General features: G+C 48.3%; 1 protein-coding gene across 4 annotated transcripts in view; it reads right to left on the bottom strand.

Annotated features, from left to right (window-relative positions):
- PRKD1 (protein kinase D1) overlaps positions 1–12,928 on the bottom strand; it is a 1,050,331-nt gene that overhangs the window by 203,289 nt on the left and 834,114 nt on the right. For 3 of the 4 annotated variants that reach the window (XM_069638504.1, XM_069638505.1, XM_069638507.1), the window contains 2 exons: positions 12,191–12,401; positions 1,006–1,083 (listed from right to left, as the gene is read on the bottom strand). In XM_069638504.1, the coding sequence (XP_069494605.1) occupies positions 1,006–1,083; positions 12,191–12,401 (289 nt within the window). The remainder of the gene's footprint in view (positions 1–1,005; positions 1,084–12,190; positions 12,402–12,928) is intronic. The other variant, XM_069638506.1, reaches the window with a different exon arrangement.

The raw sequence follows: 12,928 nt of genomic DNA, 5'->3' as shown, positions 1-12,928 counted from the left end.
TGGCAAACCCTGAGCAGTCATCTTCCCCTTAGCTATCCAGAAAGTAACAGCTTGCTGGTTCCAGCCCCCGGGGTAACCTACAGAATCCGCCCACATGACCTCCCTCTTGTACCTAGGAGTACGGCATGCCGTGCTGCTCACTTACTCCAGAACCCTCTTCTCCTGCCCCTTCTCCTCATTAGATGCATCATGCAGCTCTACCCCCCCCCTGTCTCCTGCCCCCCTATACTTCCTACTACACTCCTTATACGGCCCATCCTCTTGCTTCCTGGATTCCTTTTCCTTTTCCTGCCCTCTTCTGTCCATCGTCTTCCTCTCTCTACCTCACCTAGTCCTGATCTATGTACCCAACCTCCAAGTGCCTCTTGTACCTCATCCCCTATTGGTCCATCCACCTCACCACCTCCGCGTGCCCCGCCTCCTCTGACTGTTTCTTGCACAGCTTCCCTTAACCCTTCACACCCTGCTTTTGCATCTTCTCTAGGCCTCCACTTGATCGCTCTACACTACTACACTACACTATGCTGCTCCTTCTATCCCACCTTGTCCTCCACTCCCCCTTCACCCTCTAGCCCACCTCCACAATTCCCTCTAATCTACCTGCTTCTGCCTCCCTCTACCCCCTATCGCTGACCTTTTCTGCTCCTAACCCCACTTCCTACTGCACTTTATCCCACTACCCCTAGTTCAACTCCCTTACATTCTCTACTACACTTACTGTTGCACTGTCCTCTCACCTCATCCTGTCCTTTCTCTAACCTGCTGCTCTCCAGGTGTGTTGGACTATGACTCCCATGATCCCCCACCATAGACTATGCTGGCTAGGGCCGGTGGTAGTTGTAGTCCAAAACATCTTGGGGCCGGCCCATGTCCTAGAGAATCCCTTTCATTGATTCCACTGCGCAGCCCTTTCCTCTCCTCTACTGGGCACTCTCTCACCCTCCCTATGTTGCCATCAGCTCATTCCTCTCCTCCCACCACTCCCAGTGCCCCCTCCATACTTACCTCCATTAAAGGCCACTTCCCCCAGGCAGTTGTTTGGCACTTTTGGAGAGCACCGTTTGTGACAATTGAACTTGCAGTCTGAATAAAAAACACAAGACATTCCCTCATTAGTGTCACACTGGCAGATTAGCCCACAGCTCCAGCATCTATGAGAGGGCACTCCTACCTCACTCAGTCCAACATTAGCACCACTATATATATAGTGGTTTAGAACCCGCCCCCCTCCAGAGCACCTTATTCTCACAAATAACAACTCAAAAATCCTCAGCTCAACAGCAGGCTGACCCCCAAAAGTGTCAGGTGACCCCTGAACCCGAATAACAAAACTCTTCAAGAACCCCAAACCACCTTCCCTCCCCAAATAACTGGCTCCCCTCTCCATCTGCTGGCACCCTTACACTATACACACAGACCCCCACACATTGGGCAGCGTTGAGCCTCCTAGGACCCCCCCACTATGGAGCTCATCGCACGACCCGCTACCATCTTTAGCTAGATCACACAACCCGTTCCCTTGGCATGACCGCGGTTTATTCCCGGTGTCCCGTCACTGCCACCTAGGGATCTCCACTCCACATAAAGCATACCACCACCACCAGAAGCCACAAAGAACCAAGCCGGCTCTCAGGACCCGGGCACTTCTGACCTGCACCCATCAACATCACAGGGTTCACATCTGCCACCCCCTACACCGTCTAACGCCCACACCATCCCCCTCTCTGTTCTGCAGAGCTATGTTTAACAGGGCCGACAACATGGCAGCGGTGCTCTACATAAGACCATTTTACATCACATCACTCACTGAAGTATTTTGAGACCCAATGATTTCCACATACTCTGCTTTGGGCTTGCACTCCAGAACGCTAATTCCAATTAGAATTCCTGGGCACCATGTAAAGGCAGCCATCTTACTAGACAGGGCTATTGTCAATGATTGCCGCTCACTCTGCCCTGGGCTTTCAATCGACAAACACATACTCTAATTACCACGCCTCTGATTCATGTAAAGGCAGCCAATTTATTAAAGATGTCCACTGCCAATAATTGCTGCTTAATCTGTTTTGGGCTTGCACTCTAGAATGCTAACTCTGATTACCCTGCCTGGGCATCCTTTAAAGGCGGCCATTTTACTAGACCTGAGTCTATGGGCCTCATTAGGAGTTTGTCGGTAACCCGCCGGTGCTACCGGCGGTTTACCAGAAAACTCGTCTTACCGTTACCAACGCCTGATACCCTGGTGTTACCGGGATATTACGTGCACCGGCAACGGCAGTAAGTTCCCATTTCATGGATTCCCATAGGACTCCATGGGAATGGAAACTATGAGGCATCAGAGCCATTTTTAACGGTGCCGGTGCTTCAGTGATATTTCTGCCGGTAGGGGCCTGAACACCCAGCAGGCACCTTATTTCCCGACCGGCATACTCATAATGACCCCCTATGTCTTACTCTGTCCCCCAACTACGCATCCCAAAACATCTAACGTCCACTGCACTAAATGCATTTCCATGCTGGACTCACGAATCGTAGCACTGTTTCTGGCAATGCAAATTTTACACACATTCTGCTTATTTTATAAGCCTGAAACGGGGTAGCCCGGGCGCAAAGAAGAGGATGCTCCTCAAGGTTCAGAGGGCATTATCTGCTAAAGAAACACCGCTAGCTGAGCATTTAGGCTTTAAGTATTGTAAAATGGCTTCAATGTGCGTCATTCTCCTACAACGTTTGGAAATTATAACAGCTCAATTGACCCCAAAGACAGGCATGTATCATGTTTCGCTTGGTCCATTTAAGACCCCGGCCTTTGATTTGTACCTACGAGGGCAATAACTGACCGGAAACGCCTCTTGCCAGCTCATCAGTGTGCAGTGAAGACAAGCACAAAGAGATGCCATTGGCATTCTTTTACAGAGGGCGAATATAATGCAGAGAGACAGGGTTAATCAATACAGAGAAGTGGCTTCAATGAAGACCATTCCCATGGTATTGAAGTAGTGAACTGCATACGCTAAAGTACGGTGTTCAGTACAGTAGAATAAGGCTTGCCCCACACCCCTATGCCCTGTTTAGTACAGAGGGATGGGTGCTTGGCACAGATCTTTTTGATCTATCTAAATCAGTACTATAGATGCTTGATGTGAGAAGCCAAAGGGTGCCTCACTGACTAGTCCCCAGGGATGTCTCTCTCTCTCTCTCTCTCTCTCTCTCTCTCTCTCTCAGATGGCCAGGGCATGGTCATCACCTTTGGAACCAGACCCTGGGGGTTGACCAGTGCAGGAGGATCACCTGGGTGAGGGCTCTTCGAGGAGTGAGGGTGAGGCAGCCGGTGGCGATACATGGTATTCCCTCCTTTCCCGTACACATGCTGTAACGCTCACCTGGTATCCACGGGGATGTCACTCATCCTGTTCTGACCTCTTATGACCTTGAACCCTTCCCTGGAGTCTACTCGACTGGAGACTGGGCCTGAAACACAGGATTGGTAGAGATAACTCCCTATTGTCTCTGTGTGCTTGAACCCCTTCTTCCCCGGGGTCCAACACTTCCCTTTGATCCACAGCTCACCTTGTTTTCTTGGAAAGTGTGCTCTCCGTCCTGCTTTCAGCACAGGGGCACGTTGATTGATGCGGGCTCGTTGCTGCCTAGTTACTTCACTAACAAGAGTCCGACAGGTAAGTATAATGAGTCTTTTGAACAGTTCTCTAACTTCGTTCCTTTCCTTCTTTAGATGATGGCCGGCGTCCGGGGATGGCAACATGCTGCTGAGATGAGTAGCGCTGAAGGTGAGTGAGAGCGCGATGCGCGATGCAACCCTTTCGTATTTGTATTGAACTGAGTTCTTTTTCTGTGTCTTTCAGGTGCTGCGACGTTTTCAGCGTGGATGCCGGTTTTGAAGAAGAAATGCAGTGAGTAAGCGCGGTATGCGGCGCCTCTAGATGTTTCCACGCTAACCTGGAGTGTCTTTTCCCTCTTGCAGATGGATGAGAAGTTCCGGAGACCGAGTTCCCCCAGAGCGGCTGGGATTCAGGTAAGTGTTTAAAGCTCGTACAGTCTTCAAAAATAAGCGAAGATTTGCTGAATGCTTACTAATGCCTTTTTTCTGTTCTTTTCCCTTTTCCTTAGGAAACAGCGTGCCGGGATGGGAATGACTCCGCCGAAGATGCCCGCAGAACAGAAGAAGCGATGAATGATGGGCAGATGCGCCGCAAGGTAAGGCTGTTCCTAACGGTGTTCTTGTTCTTGCAGGAGCTGAGCGCAGAAGAAAGATGCAGGCCTACTGGAGACCGATCCGAACACGGTGAGTGTCACGCTGCAGGTGCAGAAAACACAAAGCATGTTTCTCAGCCTGGGCATGGCTTAAATAGTCTCTGGGAATCCCAGGTGTCTCTGGGCTGAACCACACCCAAAAGACTAGACTGCACATGCAGTTCTGGGAACCGAAATATGTGGGGGCATCCATCTTGTCCTCATCAATGCACTACAAGTCCAATCCCCAATGTTATCCTATGGGAGTGAGAGAGTCTGCTGCCACAAGCGCCAAGTCTGACTCCAAGTGGGTCTTTGGAGGGATGGAGAGGCCCTTGAGGGCCATGTAGGTGATCGTGGCCTGGCTCCAGCCTGACATCTTGGAGGGCTGGGAACATGAGGGGCAGGTATCATGACACATGCCCTATCCTATTTTATTGGATTATCAATGTCCAAACTTCCCCCAACCCTTTCTACACAAACATTGGGCCAAGGAAGAGGGCGACTGAATGTAAAGAGACTAAAACGTACATATCTCATTGGACATGTTCCGCTAATAGGGTCAGGTAAAGTCAGGCACTTGACTTTAATCATATACATCTGATACCCATTAGCTCTCCCCACATGGATAAAAGGCAGAACATAGAGACACACTCTGAGCAAGGTGGAACACAAGAAGGAGCAGAACTTCTGGGGCAAAGGTGAACCTACTGGAGCAGGACGACCGATCGATGGACTAGAGCAAAGGGTAGGGAATCCCTGACGATCCCTACAGAAGGTTGTTGCTTATGGAAAACCGTGAAGGAGATGCAGAGAAAGCCAAATTGCAGAAAAGAAGAATCCTGCATTGTGTTTCAAGGATGCCAGTGACCCTCCCAGGTGAACGACAGAGTTGACGAGGCAAGGCCAAGCCTGTGGTATTAACTTTGACTCGTAAATCAAAGCCACAGAGACAAGAAAGGAACGAACGTGCACAACCAGTGAGTTAGTGAAAGACGTGAAAGTCGGTTTGTGTCAAGAAAAGATTGAAGCTGCAACAATGTATCTCACAAGTGAAGGTTGTGCACATGTATTGTAAAATGGCTTCAATGTGCGTCATTCTCCTACAACGTTTGGAAATTATATGTGAAATGTGAGATGTTATATGTGAGATGTGAAAGAAAGCTAACCAGTGAGGAACTTTTAAGTGACTGATAACTGTGAAGCCAGTGATATAGAGTAGCGGAGTGGTCTGGCGAAAGGAAGTAGCCCACTCAAAAGTCTCTGCAAAATGTGAAATGACTTGTTATAAAGTGGAAAAGTGAACAAACTCTGAAATGTGTAGTGGTCAAGATTATCCCCGGCAAAAGAGGAAGTGAAAAGGTCAATGCTTAAAGCGAAAGATTTTTTATAACGTTTTGCTTATGGTACTGAACTACCAAGACCAATAGACACTGGGGCAAATAACATAAGAGTGTGAGCTGAAGAGAAAATTGAAGTGGTCCTGCAGAGGTCTATGGTAAAAGCCTTGCACATTTAAAAGTCTTCGACATCAGTAAAAGGTCCAACCCCAACTAAGGGAGGCCAGAAGTGTGATAAGTTAGAACTCCTAATGAATGTGCATTAAGCTTGGGGAAGGGAACCCCTGCAAGTGCTGTGATTTCTCAATCCAAGCTCGGCTGAGGGAGATAAGCATTGAATCAGGTACTTGATAATTGAGAGGTCCGGGTCTGGCTGAGGGAGACCTACATGAACTGTTAAAGCTTTGAGTGGTCCGAGCCCGACAAAGGGAGACCTATGTGAACTTTTTGTTGAACTGTGAAAGAACTTTTGGAACGCTGGAATAAGTGGCTTTAATGTGGAAGGTCAGGTGGGACTGGATCCACATTTTGTTTTGAGAACCCGAGCCACAGTGTGTCATCCTGTCTACGGGGGCTGCATTTCTCCATGCTGTGCAAAGTGGCGAGGAGAGCTGACTCAGCCACATTAATTCTTTATGTTATAACAGTGATTTTCCTTTGCATGCATATTCCCTTTTACATGCTTTTTGTATAATAGATAGGGCAGGCATTATGTTTTGTTAGTATCAGCCATTTTGATTTGACAAAGACTGACTAGGATAGTGTTTTCTTTATTATTTGATGGTAGAGACTACTCCTGTCATAGCTATAGGGCAAAATAGGAGTTTCTCCAAACCCCACGAATCTAATAAAGATTTTGAAACCTGTAGTGTCATACTTGTGATACCATGCCTCCCTTATATAGGCCCATACCCATTTCATCTATTCAGTACAGTAGAATGATGCTTGCCCCGCACTCATATGCCCTGTTTAGTACGGAGGGATGGGTGCTTGGCCCATACCCATTTGATCTGTTTAGTACAGTACAATAGATGCTTGGCCCATGCCAGTTTGATATGTTTAATATAGTAGAATAGATGCTTGGCCCACATCTGCTGATGTGTTTAGTACAGTAGAACAGATGCATGTCCCATACCCATTTCATCTGTTTAGTACAGTAGAATAGACACTTGGCTCATACTCGGTTGATCTGTATTGTACAGTAGAACAGATGCTTGGGCCGCCCCCACTTGACCTATTTAGTAAAGTAGGGAGGATGCATCGCATATACGAGGTTTGCCTGTTTAGTGCTGTAGGATGGGTGCTTGGTCCATATCCATTTTTCCTGTTGTGACAGCAGAATAGATGCTTTGCCCACACCTGTTTCATCTGTTTAGTACAGTAGAATAGATGCTTGGCCCACACCTGTTTCATCTGTTTAGTACAGTAGAATAGATGCTTGGCCCATACCCATTTCATCTGTCTAGTACAGTACAATAGTTGCTGACCCTTGCCCATTACATTTATTTAGTATAGTACAATAGCTGCTTGACCCATGCCAGTTTGATCTTTTTTGTACAGTACAATAGATGCTTGACCCATCCCCGTTTAATGTACTTAGTACAGTACAATATATGCTTTGCCCACACGAGTTTCATCTGTTTAGTCCAGTAGAATAGATGCTTGTCCCACACCTGTTTAGTAAAGTACAATAGATGCTTGAACAAAACCAAGTTGATCTGCTTAGTACAGTAGAATAGATGCTTGGCCCATATCCCTGTTGAATAGATGCTTGGCCCACCCCTCTTTGGCCTACTTAGTAAATTGGGTGGCTGCATTGCCCATACCAAGTCTGTCCGTTTAGTACAGTAGGATGGATGCTTGGCCCATACCCATTTATCCTGTGTGGTACATTGGGGGATCGGGGGTGACTTGCAGCATACCCAGTTGGCCTAGTACAGTAGAATGAGTACATGGCACAAACCCAAGTGTAAACCCTCATTCTTGCACTGCATTATACACAGGGGCACTCTTTGCTCTGCTTCGATGGGAACACACACAATCTAGCCTTTTGTGGGAACACTCACCATGGCTACCCCATGAGCACGCGCTGTGTAGGCATAGTTCTCCCATGCCACATTTGAAGCCATTTGCATCTGCCACCATGTGGGCAAACTCATTCTTGCCCATGCTGTGAGCATAATCACAGGCAACCACTGTGTGGACACTCACCCTTGTAGTACGTGGGTGCATGCACACCTTTACGGCCCTCCGCCGTCTGACCGTTCTCACCCAACCCCTAGTTTAACACAAATCCATGTTCCCTCTGCAGATTATCGTGGACAGAGACGAGGAACAATTTAGGTACGTGGGTCTTTATTTGTGGTTCACAACAAACATGCCAGAATTCGGTAGTAGATTTTTTGTGATGGTCAAAACCAAAGATAACAAATGACCAACCTTAAGGATATATCCCCTCATCCCCTTCTACTGTGGGATTCCATCAAGCCCCCTTTTCACCAGTGTCTTCATCACCAGATAGAAGCCTCTGCAAATTCCCTCCCCTGGGCAGTGGCAGGTCCTGGCTGGAAGAGCTCTGTCTGGGTCCCAGAACTCTTAGTGTTTCTTTCTGGGCATTCAAGCCCCCCAGGTTGTAGATCTCCCCATTGGTTCTTCCTCTGGATCGGTGAAGAAAACACTGACTCCAGCCTTGTCTACCCTAGGCGCTCTTTCCGGGTCTCCCCTTGGCATCACGCACAGGCTTCTGAGCCCACTTCTGCTGGATTGGGAGATGTCCGCGTTCCCAGTGGGCCTCTACACCGGGCTGGGGTTAGACAGAGCACCCCTCCTGCTGGAGCTTCAAGCTTTGCTCCAGTAACGCCCAGCGCGTATCCCGAAGGTGAGGTAGGTTGGAAGGGTCTCTAGGTTCTTGATCAGGTGCTGCTGTGCATCCCTGTTCCAAGGGCTGGATACTATCACCCAAGCCTTTCTCACTTGCCTCCTCACTGAACTGATGCTCACTCTTACCTGAGGACCTGGCACTAGATCTCAGCACTGGCTCTTGGGTTATCTGTCAGCTACTCTCATTGCTACTCCGCCATGAGCGCCCCCCCCCTTCCCTCGGACAATTGGTAGTTGGATGTAGTCTCACTTTATGACTGTTCCTGGCCCTGGACCTACAGGGAACATCTGACTGCTCTTTTTCTGATCCTCTTTTCTTACTTTTCCCCAAATAAGGATCTGCTCCCCTTGCCTTTCCCCTTCTTCTCCCTTGGTCTTTTCTCCTGCCTTCTGCTCTTCCCTGCCATTGATATAGTCTCTGTTTCAATTTTCTCTGCCCACTCCAGCTTGCCTTAATTATCTCCCTTCCAGCCTCTTCTGTATTCTCTTCTCTTTGTTGCTATTATTTTCCCTTCATATCGCAGGACTCTTTCTTCCTCCCCAGTCTTCTCCTCCTTCCACCTCTGTTTCTTTTCACTTTGAGAGTTTTCCTCTTCTGACCTTGGCCGCGTTTATCTTCCCCTCCCCATTGAAAGTATTTTGCTACAACCTCTGTACTTTTCTCTCCTCCTTAAACTTCTCCAACCTGTGTAAATGTTTCTCCTCCTTAATCTTCTCTTCCAACCTATGCACTTTTTTCTCTTCCTTAATCTTCTCCTCCAATCTCTGTACTGTTTTCTCCTCTTTAATATTCACCAACCTCTGGACTTTTTTCTCCTCCTTAATCTTCTCCTCCAACCTCTGTACTTTTTTCTCCTCCTTAATCTTCTCCTCCAACCTCTGTACTTTTTTCTCCTCCTTAATCATCTCCTCCACCCTCTGTACCTTTTTCTCCTCCTTAATCTTCACCAACCTCTGGACTTTTTCCTCCTCCTTAATCTTCTCCTCCAACCTCTGTACTTTTTTCTCCTTAATCTTCTCCTCCAACCTCTGTACTTTTTTCTCCTCCTTGCACATCTTCTCATTCAACATCCCCTCGTTTCTCCCAATACTTGTGCCACCTACTCATTGAACTCTCTGTGCATTCTTCTCCTCCTGCTTCTTCAGCTCTTTCTGCACCTTTGCCTCTCCGCGCTGTGTCGCTCCACTACTCCAAACACCCACACTCACTATCGCTTTGCCCGGGCTTTTATAAAGCCTTGATCCCGTCCTTTGGGCTTAGTTATGTCTATGGTCAAGTGTTTTCAATATTCTGCCCTATGGACCAAGCCTTTGATAGGCCGGCTCACCTTCTTGAATCCGTCCATCACGTGCATGCACAGCGCAACCGTGGTGCCTGTGAGTGAACAGTGGTAGGGCCGGCAACTGTTCCGCAGTCTGCTGATGGGTTGCAGTTGCTGTGAGAACACTTCCGCCTTGCAAACTCAAGTTGCTAATTCCTGACTTCCCCATGGCCAATCTCTAACTTTCACGGGTCCGCAAGAACGTGGGCCAAGGCTGGTGTCTGTGATTCATATAATGAAGGTTTTAAAGGGTCAGTAACAAGGGAAGAGCCCATGAGGTGATCCCCTTCACAGGTCCTTGTGTTCTGTTGGGGCCCATCCCCCACAAATCACCCCGACATACACCACCAAAGCAAAGGCGGGGACTTTTCCAAAGGACACCCTCATCCTTGTCCTTCACCTGAACAGTCTCAGTGTGAAACAGCTCCAATATTGGACCATGAAACATGTTCTTCAGCCGCTGTGTGTGTCCACTCAAATCTGCCCCCTGTGTAGGCCCACGCAAACCTACCCCCTATATAGGCCCAGACAATCTCATATCTGCCACCCATGTGAGCACCCTCACAACTGAATGGACACTCTCCCATCCTTCCTCCTCCCACACCGGAGGGCTACCCTTAAATGTGCCCAGCAACATCTGGTTGCACACGCAATAATGCCTCCTTTGAGGTCACTAATCCTCCTACTCTGTCAATCTTACCCTTGCAGGAGAGCACCGCAAGTATATTCTGCATGTTGGCACACAGCCCTATGGCAATAATGTGCCCATGCACATCGATTCCCCACACCCTAAGCATGGGCTCATGCGCCCCTACCCGCCTGAGTGAACACTCCTTCCTGGTCACCATTGTGGGTCTTCTCAACCTTGCCCTGGGCTAGAAATAAATGTGATGAGCAGGAGCTAAAAGCAGCTCCAGGATATCAAGCATCCCCGGTGCAGCAGGTTTACCTCCGGGGAATGAGAAGCCAGTTCATATCCTCCAGGATATCAAGCATCCCTGATGTGGCAGAGCTACCTCTGGGGAATAAGAAGCCAGTTCATATCCTCCAGGATATCAAGCATCCCTTGTGCAGCAGGGTTACCTCTGTGGAATGAGAAGCCAGTTCATATCCTTCAGGATATCAAGCATCCCAGGTGCTGCGGGGCTACCTATGGGGAATGAGAAGCCAGTTCATATCCTCCAGGATATCAAGCATCCCTGGTGTGGCGGAGCTACCTCTGGGGAATGAGAAGCCAGTTCATATCCTCCAGGATATCAAGCATCCCAGGTGCAGCGCGGCTAACTATGGGGAATGAGAAGCCAGTTCATATCCTCCAGGGTATCAAGCATCCCCGATGCTACTTCTAGGGAATGGGAAGCTAGTTGACATCCTCCAGGATATCAAGCATCCCTGGGGCAGCACGGTTACCTCTGGGGAATGAGAAGCCGGTTCCTTTCCTCCAGGATATCAAGCATCCCCTGTGCGATGGGGCTACCTCTGGGGAATGAGAAGCCAGTTCATATCCTCCAGAATATCGAGCATCCTGATGCATCAGGGCTACCTCTGGGGAATGAGAAGCCAGTTCATATCCACAAATCTAACAGCCACATGAGATTCAAATTGTACATTTTATGTCCATTAGGTATGACACATTATTCTTTCTATATTTTCCATGTGTATCCTAATGCATAAGCATTGTCGAACACACACAACACATGTCCCCCAAATATTTATTTTTATTTATTTATTTATTGGGTATTTGTAAGGCTCTGTAAGTGCTAGAGGTTCCACACAGCAGTGAAGTGCCAAAACACCAGTTGCAAAGGTAACAAGTAAGTGCCAGGCAGTGACCAATAGATGGAAGAGGGGTCACCAGCCCATACGATAAGTGCAGGCTTGTGAGACAACAGGCCAAGTAGTGCTCAAAGGCAAGTGCAGGGGGAGGTCGGATGCTGCGGGTGATCAGACAGAAGGCCAGGACCCAAAAGGACACATAAGGGCCTAGTCCACCAATCACAGCAACTGTGGGTTTTAGCACAGGAGGGAGGGAAGGAGGAGGAGTATAGGAAAGTCTTGAGGTGCTTGCAGAACTTGAGAAGATCCGGCACAAGATGGAGAGGAAGGGGGAGGCTGTTCCAGAGGAAGGAGCCAGCTGAGGAAAGGTAAACATGCTTCTACGGCACCGGTTTGCCTGGGGAGTCACAAGTAATGCCTCCATATAGCTGTTGGTGTCAAACTAACCAGACTATACTAGGCAAAAGCAGGTGCTATGCTAAATAGGTCACAACCATTTTGATCCCAACGTACCCCCATGTCGGTCTTCCAACTTTGACCATTTGTGTTCACTCTTACACTTGACCCAATGACGACATGATTACCATACACTCACTCTAGCCTCTGTGTGGGCACACTCACCCTTGCACTGGAGCCCCTGTCTGAAGAGACCCTTGAGCAGTTTCTTGCAGAACTGGCACACCGTAGGCCGCGTGTACGAGTGAATGACGAAGGTGTGTGGTACTTTGACTTTGGACAGCAGAATCTTGTCCAACTGGATGGGGCGTCCGATGTAGGACTGGGAGTTGGACCGCTTCTCCCGACCGACGAACGATTCTGACGGGGACTTCTGCTGGAGGTTCAAAGGGAGGCAAAATGTCAAAATGGAGGTAAGAAATTCATGCACTAGATCTGCAGGGTTTCAAAAACAAAACATCCAGCCTCATGTCAGCAAAAGTGCAAACACCAGGGGACCCAGCACCATATCATCAAACATGCAAACACCTAAGACGTAGAACCATATCAGCAGAGGTGCACACAGAGAAACACTCCATGCCATCTCAACACAATTGCAAACACCAAACCTCCCAATGCAAAGTGAGTCAACATCCAAAACACCCAGTACCATCTAAGTAAACACGCAAACAGCAAACCACTCAGTGCCATCTAAGGAAACACGCAAACAGCAAAACACCTAGTACCATCTAAGTAAACACAAAAAAACAGCAAGACACCCAGTGCCATCTAAGTAAACACGTAAACAGCAAAACACCCAGTGCCGTATAAGTAAACACGTAAACAGCAAAACACCCAGTACCATCTAAGTAAACACACAAACAGCAAGACACCCAGTACCATCTAATTAAACACGCAAACAGC

Source organism: Ambystoma mexicanum, chromosome 14, assembly GCF_040938575.1.
Source record: "Ambystoma mexicanum isolate Mex_15411 chromosome 14, UKY_AmexF1_1, whole genome shotgun sequence".
NCBI lineage: Eukaryota > Metazoa > Chordata > Amphibia > Caudata > Ambystomatidae > Ambystoma > Ambystoma mexicanum.
This window is presented reverse-complemented; position numbering and strand designations above follow the sequence as displayed.